Here is a 17,746-nt window from a genome sequence, read left to right on the forward strand (position 1 = left end):
AGTGAAAAAATGTTATGATTTTGATAATCAATTTGTTGCATTTTTTTTTAAAAAAACATCTAAATATTTAAGATTGTGGTTATAAAGTTATGTTAAATTTTATGATTTTCTAAAATGTTCTCTTATGAAATTTTATGATTGTCTATATTTATATGGTAATTGTTACATTCACACATTTTGTTTTTAGTTTTACATAATCCTCTAGATATTAATATTAACATAAACTCATTATGACATGCATTAACATTTTAGTTTCATACTTAATCAAGTTGCATGGTTTGCTTTGTTTTTCAGGTTCTAAAGCAAAATGCTTTTCTTTTTGGACGGAAATTTTTGAAGTTCATGCTTGGATAACACGATTTAAACATTTTCATTACTTTGCTAATATAGACAAGTTTGTGTAACTATTAACTTTTTATGTAGACAATCTTACTCTTTAATATTTTGGTTAGGCCAACCTAGTGTTAAATATTTGTTTTCTCCAATATGTTATTTATTATTATATGTATTCAATAATTATTTAACATAATTTATCCACAAAAAAGTTATAAAAAATAGATGAGAAAGCTTTGGATAATTCCTGAATGATATATATTAGGAATCAACTATATGTCAAACACACTTGAATGAAAATTAACATGTTACTGAATACTTATTAAGACTTTATTTTAAAGATCAATTAATTATAGTATTATGAAAGACTAAGTTTAGGTTTTGATTGTCATAATAGTTTGTTTTGTAACATAATTTTATAATATACTTATAAAAAGAAGTGCCTTATATATTGTTTATCTTTTAACATTGATGTGTAATCAATGTTAAAATTGATGTGTAAACAAACACGGGTATTATCTTAAAGTAATAAACATTATAGTTATTGATGTGTAATAAATGTCTTAGATGGAGTTTTATCTTTTGAATCAACATTGAGATAGAAGTTTTGTTGAATCAACATTGTGGAATTGTTATATTGATTTGGAGACCAATTTCCTTTGTTTGCTTATTATTGTACTGATGGTATAAGTTATAAAATATTTTAACTTTTCATTTATCTTTGTTAGTCTTTGTATGTTTTTGTATTTGATTCAAATAAGTTATGATGTCTTATAATTCATGTAAAAGTATCATTTATTTATAAGTACAACATTTGCATTTCATTAAATTTATATGATGTTACATATATATTATGTTTTAAATATGTTCCACCGTGTGTAACACGATTACTATCCTAAATCAATATTGGAAACTAATGATATGTTTCTTTTAAGAGATTTGAATCACTTGAAGTTTGCTAATGTTAGAAAAGAAAGGGCACACTTGGATTTGGAAAATGAAGTTAGTGAGAAGGTAAAATGGTTGTTAGAGTGTGAGAACTATGAGTCAAATTTTGATTATCTTCTAAACTCTTTGGAACCTGAAGATTAAATTTAAGGTAACACTTATTCAATAACTTAGTTATGTAGTTGATTACTCTAAGTTTTTACTTTCATTGTTTACTTTGTGTTTTCTGTTTAAGTTATTAGTATAGTTCATAACTAGAAACTTTCAAAAACGTACAATGAACTTTCATAATCGTTTATTTTGTTTGTCAGATTGTGAAGGTAATTTGCTTTTTTTGGTGAATTTTTGAAAAAGTTGATGGTTGGTAAATTTGACTCCGACATGTTTAGATCTTCTTTTGGTCTCTCCTTTTTATGTGTATATTTAGTTTGTTTTAGTATTAAACTTGTATTAAGACAACCTGAATAATCAATTGTTTAGTTACTAAGTTATGTTTATTATGTGTATTTGTTTAACTTGACAGTGAAAAAATATTATGATTTTGATGACCAGTTTGTTGCATATTTTTTAAAAAGCATCTGAATTCTTAAGATTGCGGTTATAAAGTTATGTTAAATTTTATGATTTTGTAAATGTTTTCTTGTGAAATTTTATGATTTTCTATATTTTTATGTTAATAATTACATTAACATATTTTGTTTTTAGTTTTACACAATCTTCTAGATATTAATGTTAACGTAAACTCATTATGACATACATTAACATTTTAGTTTAATACTTAATCGGGTTGGTATGTTAACACTGTCGAGGCCTAATAAAACAGCGGGTAAATTAATTACGCCGGAGAAATATTATTATTATTAGACAAAATGGCAAAAGACGTCATTTATATTTGCACGGATTTTCAATAGACGTCATTTGACAAACTTAATGACAGAAAACATCATTTATGTTCAAAAAACGTTGCACGGTTAGTCCTTTTCACTAACGAGGGTTATTTTTTCTCGTTAAATCCAGTCATGTGCACTTCATGTGAGGGCAATTTAGTATTTTTACCCCCTCAGGGGTTATTTGTGTAATTCACTTGAAATTTTGGGCTTTAAATAAATAAAAAAATTTCCTTTTAACCATCATCTTCGTTCTCCAAACATTCATAACCCACCATCAACACCACAACCCACCACCACCACCACCACCACCATCATCATCATCATCATCTCAGATTCAGTTTTAACCACTCTCAACTCTATGAGTAAATATCTTCAAAACCCTAACCCTACGTACCAACTTCATCCTCGTCTCAATCTCCATCGTCGGAGCCACAACCCCCAATTCCGATCCACCAACAGTGCCACCATTCTCCGCCATCACCGCCGGTGGTCTATCCGGAAGCGGAAACGACTCGACGGCGAACTTAGCCGACATGTGCTGTGTCCGGCCGCCGTCGATTTTACCGGCGGGAATGAACACGAACCATACGGGAGCTCCAATAGTTCTTGAACCCGACCCAGATGATGGATCCACATATAAGATGGTCTAATCTGCTACTACTATTTCTAGTATTAGTTTTCACTACCGATATCAGTTTCTTAGGTCGATTAGATTTGTCAAAGAATGCCGATCTACTCAATTCGTGGACTGAATCGTTCTATCAGTTCACGACGTCTTCGTTTTTGACTTCTTCACTTGATATCGCCGATGATGATGGTGGCGGCGGCGGTTTAAATACCCCAAAAAAGTTAGGGTTTACAAATAAAATAAAAGAGAGAGAGATGGTGTATGTACATGTTTGAGTTGTGTGTATATATATTAGGTTGACGGAGAAATGGTAGGTGGTGGTGGTGATGATGGATGGAGAGAATGAATATGGAGGGTGGGAAATGGACGAGAGAGAGAGAGAGAGAGAGAGAGAGAGAGAGAGAGAGAAGACAAAAGAGATGAAAATTTATTATTATTATTATTATTATTATTATTATTATTATCATCATCTTTAAATATTTATTCTTTTTATTTTATTTATATTAAATAATATGTAAAATTACAAAACTACCCTCCACATAACTAGATTTAACAAGAAAAATTAACTGGGTTAAGATGAAATGACAAAATATGATACAGATTTTAAACATAAAGGATGTTCTTTGGCATTTATCTTTCTAAAGGAAGACCGATGAAAATTCAAGCAAATATAAAGGACCGACGAGTTTTGCCATTTTGTTTTATTATTATTATTAAGAGTTGCCGTTCGTAATTTGTTTGTAACTCCATATAGATGACTGACTTACCGGACAACCACCCTTCTTCTCCACCCCCTGCTGACGTCATTCTTCCACCACCACCCACAGAACCGCCGTCTGCACCACCACCAAATGACCTTCCCGGGCGTCGTTTTGATCCCAGCCGAAGTAAGCCAGCCCTCTAATGTTTTCTTGATTATTTTTAGGGTTTTTATTTAAAATTGGGGATATTATTTTACACTCTATATTCTAGACCCTGCTTTATTCGATTGATGATTCATCCAGTAGTGTTGCTCTTATCGGGTTTCTTGGTTCCTTTGAGAATTTTATATCTAGAACGGAACCCGACCCGATAAATCTGTCTTGGGTTTTTTGGGTTCGAGTTAATCGGGTTGGGTTAATCGGGTTTCGAGTATTTGACCTAAAAAGATAAATAAATAAAATGCTAAAAAAGAGCAAATCTTAGAAGTAGAATGGCCATAGAACTTGAAATCGATGGAATATTAAACGAATGAACGATGTATTCTAGAGAATTAATTATAAGGCGTAATAATATTATTGGGGTATCAAATGCAGAACGGGTTTTTCGGGTTTACCCAAAACTCAGAAAGGAGTAACCAGTAACCGAACCGAATTTGAACGGTTCGTGTTCCATGGATACGAGTACTTTTGGGTTCGGGTTAGCAATTTCTCGGGTCGGGTATCAGGTTGCGGATAAATATGATAGGCCTAGCTGTATTTTAAAAATGTTGTCTATGGGACTTTTGATGATCTGTTAAATGTTAACCAATCTTTGGATCGTGAGTTATTGATAGTAAGTCTAGGGGTGCAAACGGGCCGAGCCGAGCCCGAGCTTGACCAGGCTAGAGCTCGGCTCGTTTAACTTATACGGAGCTCGAGCTTGAGCTCGGCTCGTTTTGATCTTTATTTATAAAGCTCGAGCTCGGCTCGTTTATTATTTATTAATTAATTGTTTTATATATTTATAATTATATTTGTATATTTATTTTCATAATAACTTTATATATAAAATAATATATTATTTAGTTATTTTTTTCATAAAATTATATATATATCAATTAATAATTATTAAATATATATGTATCTATTAATATATATATAGTTATTAAAAATATATATAAATGACGGGCTCGTTTAGGCTTGCGAGCTGGCTCGAGCTCGATAAGTGAAGCTCGGGCTCGGTCTCATTTATTAAACGAGCTTTCTTTTAGGCTCGAGCCAGGCTTGGGCTCGTTTAAGCTTGGCTCGATCGAGCTTTTTCACGAGCCGATCTCGAGTAGCTTGCGAGCCGCTCGGCTCGTTTGCACCCTTAATCGTAACTGAACAATTTGTCGTGGTTCTGCAAGCACAATTGAACAATGTTACATAATGTTTGAACTGTGAGTTCTTGCCTCTTTATTTAACAAATTATAATACTTTCTTTCATTGTTGAATAATTTTGAAGCAATTGGTATCATCAAAAGGAAAGCTTTGATAAAAGATTTGGCAGCTGTGTACCAAGCTGAGTGTCTTGCATATTGCCAAGAGCTTTTAGAGCTTCAAAGAAAATATGAAGAGGTACGAATGTGCTTATATAAATATTCGTACTTTCCATGACTTCTTAGTTTCTTTATTAATCTATGATATTATTGTTCAATGCTGACATTATTATACATACAAAGCAAAGCTAATTTGAACTATGGATACTGTGAAGATAATTTAGGTTATATTCATCTGCAAGACTGTAACGGGTCAAATGAGTAAAGTGTAAGAACTTAGCCACAAATGGGGTTAAAATGAATCAAAAGATGCACAAAGTGTATAAAGTGCCCAAAATATCTTAAATTGTTTTATTAAAAAACTTGATTTTATTGTATCGATCTTGTTCTTGCGATCATAATTGATACGTTAAGTGTTTATGAGATTCAATTAAGGAAAAAGTAAGTATTGGTGGGAAAATTTGATCCGGCCCGTTTGACTTGTTGACCAGCAAAAGTGATGTGTGTCAAAGTCAATTTCAGAAATATAACTTGGCAAATCACAAGGTCTGTCTACAGTTATAACATGTTATATTAAAATTATGAATTAAAAGAATAAAAACAAACCTTGATTGTCGTTTTTTTTACCATACTTCAGCAGCTCTATATTGTAATAGCTTCTGTTTTTTATAGGAATCAGTATTTTTTATATTCCCAAAATCATTATATTCAGTTTGTTTCAAAATTCTTGCAGCCCTTTGCAGATATAAAAGCTTCAGCAGACTCAAGGAAAGAAGCAATGAGACCCCCTAAACGACACAAAAAATCCCGCTAGGTGTGTCCACTGTTATCCAGAAAGCTTTTCATTTAATATCAGTATGTTAATACTTTGCTGACATCCGACCACTTATGTTTGTTTTAGTGTTTTACTTTGTTGACAGTTATGTGTTTATGCATTTCAGCTACACGATTAAGAGAGCAGATTGCGTGTTACAGTTACCCCGATTATTGGATGGATTTGCCGCCATTTTCTTCACATCTGTATGTAGATACATATTATTTTGTAACATGCTCACTCTTTTGAAATGAATTAGATAAGACTTAACATCCTCTTACATGTTTTATCTTTCATCTTTATGTTTTTAATCACCTCCTATGCATGATGATTGCAAATGGACCACTATTGTAACAATGTCTAGTAGTAAGCTAGAAATCAGAGGTGACAATTTTGACTCGTTTACATGTTAAGTTGATAGCTTACAACTTATTGTGCTTTTAATTAAAAATCATTGATGTGTTAGGTATGTTTCTAAAAATTATTTTACTGCAGTAAGCATTGGTTTTTAATAGAATGCTTTAGGAGCTTGAATACATATGTGAACACTATCCCAACAACCATAAGTTCATAACCGCCCACACCATCTAATTCCAACATCAATTGCGATCGTCTGCTGCCGCATGCATTGATGACCTTACTTGTGTGTTGACTCTTACCATTAACTCAGGTCATATAGTTTTGTCTTATTTTATGACAAACACACATGCTTTTTTGCTTCAAGAACCTTATGGCACCACAAGTACTAAAGCTTACATCTAGTTGATGTTGGATCTTTAGAAAGCTCATTTACTATGCATAACGTGAACTATAGGATACCTTTGTATCATTTTCAGTATTCTCAATTATTTTGATGGCCTACGACCGCCTCATTAACGCCACGAAGTAACGCTTTTGTTTTAATCACATCCACGACCGTCATGGCATCCATACCAAATGCTGTCAAAATTAGATGCGTAATCCTAATTACCATAAATTTACCTAGAGAGTGGAGGTATTTGGTACGACCGGAGGTGTTACGAGTGTTTGTCGATGAATGTGGTGGTTGTTTTTTTCTATTTGCGGTTGAATACTAGTGGTATGTGTGGGTAGAGCTGCAAATCAGTTATTGGTCAATAGCGGTTATTGCAATCACTGGTTACGGTTCCTAACCGGTTTTTTAGTGGAAAAACACGAACCGTATGTAAATGGTTAGGTTCGGTTGATAATCGGTTAACCTTATGAACCTATTGAAATTAACATTATTACCACTAATGTTATTAACCTATTAGTTAACTGGTTTCGGTGTGAAATCCCTAGATGGTCCCTAACTTTTAAGTTATTATCAGTTACAAACTTGCTTCTAGTATACCGGTTAATAACCAGTTTTGGAATTGGGTCGGTTTCGGTTTGGTTATCCGGTTAGGATTTACACCTCAATGTGTTGGTTGTCTGTTTGTGGTTAAAGACTTTGGCAAAGATGAATTGGGTCGGAGGAGAGTGTATAATTTCTTTTGTGTGAGCACACTTTACAAGTGTGTGGAAGATACAAGTTTTTGAGTAAGAAGGATACACATCTATTTTAGGGTGATAATATACACATTTGTTAAATTACATCTATGCTCATTGTTGTGTTTGGGCATACCATTGTAATTCCACACCTCATTTATATGTCAGAACTGAACAAATTAGACACAGATATAATGTTAGACCGTTATAATTAGAGATGCACAAATTGGGTTTTTCAAATACCCGGTTTCGGGTAGTGAAACGGGTTTGGGTATGATCGGGTACTGGTAAAACGGGTATTGCTATACTCGGGTCAGGTTCGGGTCCGGATATTGTCTCTAAAAACCATATCCTATGCATCGGATTCGGGTTAGGGTATATAACAGTGTATTCTAAAACCGGGTATTTGGACACCCTATTTTCGAGTCTTGAAAAAAACTATTCTCAGGTTTTTTCGGGTATAGATTTGATTTTTTAAGAGGTTGCACTTTTTATGGGTATTTTCGGGTATTTTTAAGTTATTTTTCGGGTACAGATCATGTATTTGAAATACCTGGTTTTGGGTATTGGAAAACCCGGTTCTGGGTAAGGAACCGGTTCGGGTTTTCGGGTATTAGCAGGTACAAATCGGGTTCGGTTCGGGTTTTAGTACCGAAATGCATACCCTATTCGTACCCTACGAGTAGGATCGGGTATTAAAAACCCGAGTATAAAAAAACCGGATCCATTTTTTTTTCTGGTCCTGTTCCGGGTTCAGATTTTTTGTGCACCTCTAGTTATAATTAATTAGTATGTACTCAAACGAAAAAGACGATAATGTTTTTTTTTTGTGGTATATTTAATTGTAAAAAAAATAATGAGAAAATGTATAAAATTTAATCCAGGTTTAAAAAGGGGATAAAACAAAACTTAAATTAATAATTCAAAAAAAAATGCATCTTTATTCTTTTTGCCCTTTAAAGCCATTTTATTTGTAACTTCATATTATCTACAATTTCACTTTATATTTCATCATTGTATATTTATCTATAAACCTAACCAAGAAGAAAGAAAGACTATTGATGGGAATGAAAGTTAGGCGATTTGACACATGAGATGACTATTTGAAGTAAATGAAAAACGATTGAAACGTGATGATGGCAAATTGATGTGAAATTGTGAATGCTATTGCGATACAACTCATATAAGATATTGTCATTTTGAATTGTGAAACGTTTGCTACCAATTTTTTTGAGTTAAATATCTCAATATTTTGTATGGTTAGGATTGATACAACATTTGGGCATTAGCTTCTTTAGTTCACATGGGGAAGCTATTGAGCCCGAGTATTATTAGGTTAATTATGCTCGTATTTATGTTTTTTTGATGGTTAAGCTAAAACCCTAATTCTTGTCAATATATATATATATTATATATATGTTTGTTGTAATTATAATCTTTACACGTGAATAATAAAATAACTTAGTTATATCTCGTTGATGCAGGTCCTTCACTGAGACCAAACCACGTAAAACTTTTATGTTTATCATTTATTATTTTTGTGTTTGTTACGTGATAACCGTGTGTACAAAATTGGGTGTTTGAGTTTAGCTGCGCAGCGTTGTTCCTAACATGTATTTTAGTTGACAATTTTTTTTCTTAATTTTACTATACTTCTAATACTCGTTAGTAAATAAGTTTTAACATTTATTAAAATTTAAATATTTATTTGACCCTATAATAATGTTTTAATATTAATTTATTAATTTATTAAAATAAATGTCTTGGATAAAATGAATATGAATTTTAGATGCTATTTATTAATTTTCTGTTATTAACTAAAGTCTTACAATAATAATATTTGTTATAACAAAAAAATATCATTCAATAGTCAAAAATTTTATTATTTTTACGTCAATTGAATATAAAAGCATTATTATATCATGTCGTTTAACTTATGCACGTATTCTTTTTTTTTTTTAAGCAATATTAAAATTTAGATCTTGTAAGATAACAGATAAATAGGCGGGCGCCGAAAATGATGAGTCCACTATTTTATTACCCATGTGTTTCTATGGAGCTTACTTTGGGATGTTGAAGTCTTCTTCTTGGGAGCTTGGTGGATGAAACACTATTGAACTATTAAGCTCTAAACATATAATGCTTAAAAATTTAAGTGATTTAAATAAATAGTTTTAAGTATATGTAAAAACCAGTTTTTATTCCTCGGTTTTACAATATCTGTATCTAATATTTATAAGTTTTTTTTGAATTTTAATTTTATTTATTATAAATAAGTTAATAATATACTTAAGGTTTGATGATGAAAATGTTTCATAAATAAATAAGATGTTATAACCCGTTTTAAAAGCTATATAGGTTTGGTGAGACCCACTGCCCGCTTATTTTTTTTACTATAGAATTGTTTGTTAATTATGAATAATATTTTTTTAAATCGAATATTAATTTATAGTATATTCCTTATTTACAGGATTTTCTTATCAAATATTTGGTAAGATTAATTGTTAATATAATGAGATTTTATAACCCATTTAAGGGTTATCTGGGTTTGATGAGACCCATACTCGTGAATTTGGGTAAATGCAAGAGAAGTCTTCCCGTATTACGGGGATGTTTTACATTATTCGTTTATAATATTTATATATTTTTTTATTTTAATTTTATTTATTATACAGAAGTTAATAATATACTTAATATTTGATGATGAAATGACTTCACAAACAAATGAGATGTTATAATCCGGTTTAAATATATTTGGGTTTTGTGAGACCCATGAACCGCTTATTTTTTTACTAAAAAAATTATTTTTTAACTATAAATAATATATATATATATATACACTTTTCTTGAGTTTAATTTTATTTATTGTAAGAAAATTTATAATATACTTAGAGAAGGAATTCATGTCTAAAATAACACATTATTAGCAAATAAAGAGAATGAATTCATGTCTAAAATATATTATTCAAACAAATGATCAATCAAGGTTTAAAGCAATCAAAACCAGACTAAAGGTCTGTAGCCGGATTAAGAGATGATCCGGGTATTTATATAAACCTATTTTATTATAGGTTACTCATTCATTCATTCATTCACAAATGTTTTCAAACGAGATCTCCACATTATTCAGAACAGACAGTCACAGGTGAATACGTTAAACCTTTTTCAATCAATCAAGATAAACATGTTGTTTATCTTAAAGAAAGTCAGTCAAATACTTTTAAGAGATTATGTAACACTGTGGAAATTTCGAGTTCAAAATGTCAAAATACCAATGTTAAGGATCAAAAATGTCAAAATCCAAACCTTACGGTTTAAATTGAAAGTTCTGGTTTTCCTGACCCATCGCGTATAAGGGAAACCCATCGCGTATCACGATGGGTTGTCTGACAACTAGGCACGTGGCGTGCCACGTGGCCACACGTGACACACCATCTGACACATGTCCAGACACGTGGCACATCGTCCGCCACGTGGCACAACGTCCGCCATGTGGCGACACGTGGCAGACCTATATGGTGACTGGCCTGACCTACGTCACGATACGCGACGGGTGACCAGGAGGACATCGCGTATCACGATGGGCTTCCAGATTTTGTCTATAAATAGCAAGTCCGGGATTCTCATTTCACATCCCAAATCAGCCTCACTTTCTCTCACTAAAATATCTCTCTAACTTTATACCTCGAAGTTCGTGCCAACCATTGATCGTTACCTCGTTTTCCGTGCCACCGTTTCCTCAATTGTTCGTACCATCTTCCACCGACGTATCAACCAAAAAGGCGTTTGTTATATTCCGACACCATGGTGATTAGTCTCGAAAAGCGTGCCGGCGATTGGTGAAGTATTGGTGTCCATCATGTTGTGTGCCAAGGACGAGTGTCAAGAGAAAGATAAAGAAGGCTAAGTGGCGTTGAAGTGCTGCTTAAATATTTAGGGTATTCATAAGCCGACAAAGGTAGGCGTAATGCCTGAATAAAATAATAATAAAATATTATAAAAGACTTAAACCTTAAGTCGAGGTTATACTCGATATCGCGATAAAAGAAAAGAAAATATAACAAAGAAAGAATAAAAGATAAAATTATGAATGTTTATAGATATGTATATATGTGTGTAAGTATATATATATATATATATATATATATATATTTTTTTTTTTTTGCTATGAAAATATTATTTAAGTAATAATAACTATTCTTAAATAATAATGAAAATAAAAGAATACGTTTCTTAGAGAAGAAGAAACGCAGGGTTTTATAAATAAACTATAAGTTTATAAATTACTTTTAAACTAAAGGTTTTTAAGTAAAAGAGATTTTGAACTAAAGGTTCATCGAGGTAAAGTTTATAAAATAAGACTAAAGGTCTTAAGCCGGATTGTATATCCGACTAACAATTGGTTATGCTCGTTGATAGGTGCGAGATAGCAACGGGAAAGACCCTCGGACGATGTTTGAAGCCGATCCAAATTGAAAAAAGGTGAATACGCCCCAACTTTTACAAACTTGTTTTCAAACGAGTCAAACGTGTTATATGAAAAACTTTACATGAGACTAAGTGTCTCTAAAACATTTATAAACAAGAGTAAAAACACTGGCCTCAGGATATCGTGTATGTTTGTCTGGATCCTTACATATGTTATCGGCACATCACATCTAGTCAATTACACTCGCCTGCGGGGAGTATGACCTTGTGTATACGTATAGGCACTCAACTAGTCGAACGTTGCGGTGTTTGCTGGGGGAACCGAGTGTAGAGACTTGAGTTTATGAATTGTGTTGTTTTAACTTGATTATTCCTAAGCTACGTTAGGCAAGGACCTACGTAGTCTCGATGGGTGATTAAGTAAAGTAAATATTTTAGCGTCAGCATATTCACCAGCATTCGTTGCTGACGTATCTTATTACATTTTGCAGGTGCACAAGGTTAGCGCTTGGAGAAACGAAGTGCTCAAGATATCCGATGGATCGGATCTTTTTGTTTAACTTATTATGAAAATGAATGGTGGTTTTGTAATTATAAAACAAGTAATCTTTTAACATTAAACGAGAAACTTTTTAATTCCGTTTTTTGTATGAAAATATTATAATATAAATCCACATGTTTATAAAGACTTCCGCTTTCGAACGTAACTCTGATTTATTTACAAGTATGGTACCAACATATTTGTCACACGCCTAGGCCGTGGTTTTGGGTGTAACAAGTGTTGGTATCAGAGCCATCGATCTTAGCGAATTAGGTATTACAAGATAATACCTAAGCTTCGATCCAAGTATAGGAAAATTTCATTACTTGTTTATTTGAAATAGGGATAAGATGGGTTGGTAAACCTTTTCTTTCCCTCCTCACTCTAAACCACCCAAAATGTTAAATGTCGTTCAAGAGCATGATGGAAAACTATGTGCGAAAAGCAAAGGAGGCTGGAATTGCCAAACCACTATGCAAAGATAACATGAGCGAAGATTATTATGAAGTATTTTTTGATCAAGATGTGGAACATGACCTAATAAAACCATTTCAATTCCCCGGTACTGAACAAAATCCGATCAATCTGCCCGACGATACCCCATGGCAAGGATATCAAGCGCCAAGGCATTCAAGTTACCACCCGCCAAGCATACCCATGTACCATCCATCCGAAGTTCCCACATATCACCCATCTTAGATCCCCACATATCAACCATATGAGGTTCTGTCGTACTATCCATCTGGTAATCCAACATACCAACCACCAAATCCTCACCCATCTTATGCTTTCCTCTCGAACCGACCAATCAAGAAGGAACCAAGATCTCCCTCATCTGACTGGATGCAATGCCATTCTGACTAACGTAGATGGCATACTGGAAGCTCTACCTTTGACTCTGTTGACTCCCGTCCCAACAATGGAGAAGGACCATCCCGTAAGCCCAAGATGAGAGTAATGATGTCGTATGAAAGTTTCCGAATACCCCCGACAGGGAATGAGAATGCTCAACTCATGGAAGAAGAGGAACCTGAAGAAGAAGAGGACCCTGAGGAAGAAGATCCGGAAGAAGGATTCCGAAGAAGAACTGGAAGAAGAATACCCTGATAATCCCAATGAAGTATCAATACCAATGGAGGAATCACTCTCTCCCTAAAACCAAGCTATGGTTCTGTTGATCCTTATGTGCAATACCTCGAGAAACTCAAGAATCAAGCTTCATCAAGTTTTCCACCTTTTCAAGGCACGAACCCGACGGAGGAAGAGCAAGCCAATGAAATTCGAGAACAAACGAAGCTGCCGAAGCTTTCTTCCACTACTCATCCGATGTAACCGAATCTCCATATCCAGAACCGAAGAACCATTATGACGTGGTGATGATGAGTTACCGCGACCCACCTCCAAGATATGGATACCCCAACGAAATCCCTCAGTCACAGGAAGAACACTTGGACCGGGCCTTGCATGAGACGGATGACTTGAGAAAGAAGATAGCTGTGGATGGGAAGAAAAAGAAGAAGATAGGAGAGACGCTTCTTCGGAAATGTAACAAATTGACCAAGGTGGTTAGAAAGTTTATGAGAGATTGAAGAGATGATGATGATGATGAAGGATGTGATATAGAAGATGTATGTGTAATGTAATTTTATGTGTTATGTGAAATATGTGTAATAAAGAACGTTGAGACGTTCTTAGGTAAGGATAGATCCATCAATATATATGTATCAATCAAATGATATATATATATATATATATATATGTATGTATATGTATGTATGTTGTAATATATATATATATCATTTTATGATATATATATATATATATCTTTGTGAAATAAACATGTATTTTAAGAAAAGAAATTTGTTAAATTTCAGATCTAAAAAGAAATACTGAAAAGAAAAAGAATGTCTCAACAAAGTAACAATATAGAGAATGCACGAAAGGAAGAAGAAATAAGGAAAAAAAAGGGAAAGGTCCTGAAAATAAACAAGATGAACCAATTCCTGATAAATATATGAGTCAAATACAGAAAATGATAAAGGAAACGGTTAGGGAAGAATCTATGGCTAGATCTCAATCAAAACATTCTAAACATTCTCAATCCGTTGAACTCTCCCGAAAATCCGCTAAATCCCGTCCGAAACCATCTCATGTTGAGGAGAGTGTTCACGAATCGAATGATGATGGTGGAATCCGTCAAGAGTTTAGGAAGTTGAACATTGGTGGCTGCTCGTTCAAAGACTTTAAGTATTTTGGACCGAAAGAATTTCATGGAGACAAAGGAGCTATCACGGCCGTTAGATGGCTCGAGGAGATGGAATCAATTGTTATTATAAATAAGTGTTCAAATCAAGAAATGATACAATACTCTGCCCAGATGTTTAGAGGTGAGGCATTGGAGTGGTGGAACACATTGATACTAAGCAAGGAATGTCAAGTGCTATACAACCTTTCATGGGAAGAATTCAAAGCGATGTTGTTGGTGAAATTTTGTTCGATGCACGAAACTGACCAAATCCAAACTAAGTTTCTTAATCATAAGGTCATTGTAACACCCTGATTTTTTTTATATAAATAAGAATTATTAGATTTGATTCACGAAAAGAATATAAACGTAGATCGATTTATAAAATAGTTAATACTTATAATTTGTTGAATGATTTAATGAATTTTGTTTTAACAACATAACAAATACTTTATATTATAATGATGTAAACACTATAAGGGCTGTATATGACAACTTTGAAACTTGATACATAAAGTGTCAACTTTCAAAAAAAGAAAATATATGCTCAGACTTCAGTAGGTGTTAAGTGTGTTTGTGTGTGTTCTGGGTGAACCGAGAAAGAGAGTGAGAAAGCAAGAAATCAGTAACATCAAGAAGATTATACAAATTGAAATGTTTATATTTTAGATTCAAGTGTAGTTCTACTCTAGATCAAAGAAGAATCAAGTCTAAGGTAAGACTTATGGGTTTAAGCCTTTAATTGAAATGGAGGTGTTTGCATGTTAAGTAAAATCTATAGAAACATGAAATTGATGATATGTGTAAATGAGATTTACTACCCTTATGTATAATAATAAAGTTGATTATTAATTTAGTGAATGGAATTTAGTTTTATGGATGAGATTGTGTTCATAACCATAGTATTTACAAGTCTTAAATTCGTGCACATAAGGTGTTTGATGAAATGCCTCAACCAATTATTAGGAAATATGAATGAGTATATGAAATTGTAAGGCTGCTTATTTGACGTATAAAGCTAATTTATGTACATTAGTGATTTAAAGGAGTCTTATGTATGAATGTATGATTTACAATGATTTATTGATGATAATATAATTATGTGCTAGCATTATTGAATAAGATGTATTATATCTAAGATTTGGTGGTGAATTGATTTGTATTTGGTCTATATTGGATTATTAGGGGGACATCAAGGAGGACCAAGTAACCAAGATAGCAAGCACGTTTCGGGTAAAGGTGAGTATTTGTATACTCTAAATTTTTTACTTTCAATTACTCTAATGGCAATCGAGAAAGTATGATGCATTATGGATTTAGATTATTATGTAGGTAACGGGTCACACATAATTTTGGCTCGTATGATAAATAAGAAGAGGATTATTAACAAATTAAATTTATACTTGGTGGTTAATGAATACCTTAAAAAGGATTTTTTTTACGGTTAATGTAAGAGGTGACTTTAATAGATTACGAAGGTCTAATAAGGATTTGAAAAAGGAAAACATTAGAATCAGAGTTAATTTTCATAAGAATTGTAAAATCCCCTAATGGAGTAATATGATTCAAGATTTGGGTTTGTTGGAAAACTTGACTTAGATAAGATGTCAAAACTGACACCCGGATTAGTTCGATTTCTTGTGGATTCCTTTATGAGATGCTAAATTATAAGATTTGAAGATTTATATGATTTAATTACAAGGAAATAATGATTTTATTGAAGTGGTGTTTATAAAAAGTGTTTAGAATCAAACGTGAATGATTTGTTTCAAGATTTGGGAAAAACAATTTGTTTTGCCCAGCTTTGCTTCAAGATTTGGGAAAAACAATTTGTTTTGCCCAGCAACAACAACATTTTTAAGATAGTGGGGTACGCCTAAGTGTTGGATTTTAACCTCTTCAATTCTTATTACTTGGTATTTTACTTGGTGATTAACCATAATCTTTTATATCCTTTAAACTAACATTTGTGTTGTTTCATTTTAGATAAATCTCACAAATGACTCGGTGCACGATGGTCAAGCTTTTGGATAGAACCCGAAGATCACATCCTTATATGTGTACCATATCTAAAGGGTATTGTTAAAACTTGTATGGATAGTTGTGTTTTCTAGACTAACTTAATGATGATGGGTGATGTTTGAAATGCTACTTTGAAGTTCTAATATATGCATGTAGGATGTTTTTTTTTTTAAAAAAAAAGTTGGGACCAATTTTCAACATCGATTACCTTTAAATTTTTTGGTTTTGAATTAACGAGTGTTTCAGTATTTGGTACAAATCTCCAAGAATACAACACAAAGTTCCATGAGTACTGTCGCCTAGTTCCCTAGCTGGTTAACCCTGAGTCTAGCAAAGTTACACGATATATTTGGGGGGCCGCGGGAAATCTGCGTATGGTGAGGTCTCATCTTCCTCAAACGGCCGAATCCGCGTTGGAGTTAGCGGGATATCTGATGAGCGGCCTTGTCCGCAATAAAGAGGAAAACAAGAAAATGTCAACAAACAACAACCAAGGGAGAACTGGTGGAAGCACCCACTTCAAAAGCAAGGGCACAAATCAAAGTCGAACTGGATTTAACTCAAAACACTCCCTTTTGCAAGATCTGTAGAAAGCGCCACTGAGGGCAATGCCGACATGTTTAATCAACCGTTTGTGAATCCTGCCAAAGACCAGGCCACGCAACTGCTGATTGCTGGGAGATGAAAACGACGTGTTATAACTGCAAGGAGATGGGGCATCTAAGCTTTGAATGCCCGAAGAACAAACCCGCGACTGGTGATGCAGGTGGAAGTGGTCAGAACAAGAAAGGAAATGCAAGAGTCTTCATACTCGACACAAAACAAGCCGTTGACATGCCAGAAACCATCGCCGGTACGTTTCTAGTCAACGACACCTATGCTAGAGTTTTGTTTGATTCGGGTGCCAATTTAAGTTTTATAGATTATAGCTTTTGTAGTCTATTAAACGAACCTTTAACGAAGTTAAATAAAACTCTAAGCGTCGAGACTGCTAGCGGCGAAAAAGTCAAAATCTCCGAAGCCCTTGAAAACGGAAAAATCCTCTTAGCTGGTTATATTCTACCTATTCATTTGTTGCCTATGACTCTTGCTGGATTTTACATTGTACTTGGTATGGATTGGTTATCCGATAACCATGCTCATATAATTTGCAATAGCAAAACTGTCGAACTTCAAGCCCCTGATAAACGA

General features: G+C 33.4%; 1 protein-coding gene across 1 annotated transcript; it reads left to right on the forward strand.

Moving 5' to 3' along the window:
* Positions 1 to 3,539: 3,539 nt before the first annotated feature.
* LOC143549726 (uncharacterized) lies at positions 3,540 to 6,129 on the forward strand. Its single transcript, XM_077040561.1, has 4 exons — positions 3,540 to 3,686; positions 4,984 to 5,096; positions 5,751 to 5,831; positions 5,959 to 6,129. Exons 1-3 carry the CDS (start codon positions 3,554 to 3,556, stop codon positions 5,829 to 5,831), a joined length of 327 nt encoding a protein of 108 aa, XP_076896676.1. The 5' UTR covers positions 3,540 to 3,553; the 3' UTR covers positions 5,959 to 6,129.
* Positions 6,130 to 17,746: the final 11,617 nt, after the last annotated feature.

Source organism: Bidens hawaiensis, unplaced genomic scaffold (genome assembly GCF_021521415.1).
Source record: "Bidens hawaiensis isolate Kalapana, Puna unplaced genomic scaffold, B.hawaiensis_p1.1 tig00015764_1, whole genome shotgun sequence".
In the NCBI taxonomy this organism is placed as follows: Eukaryota; Viridiplantae; Streptophyta; class Magnoliopsida; order Asterales; family Asteraceae; genus Bidens; species Bidens hawaiensis.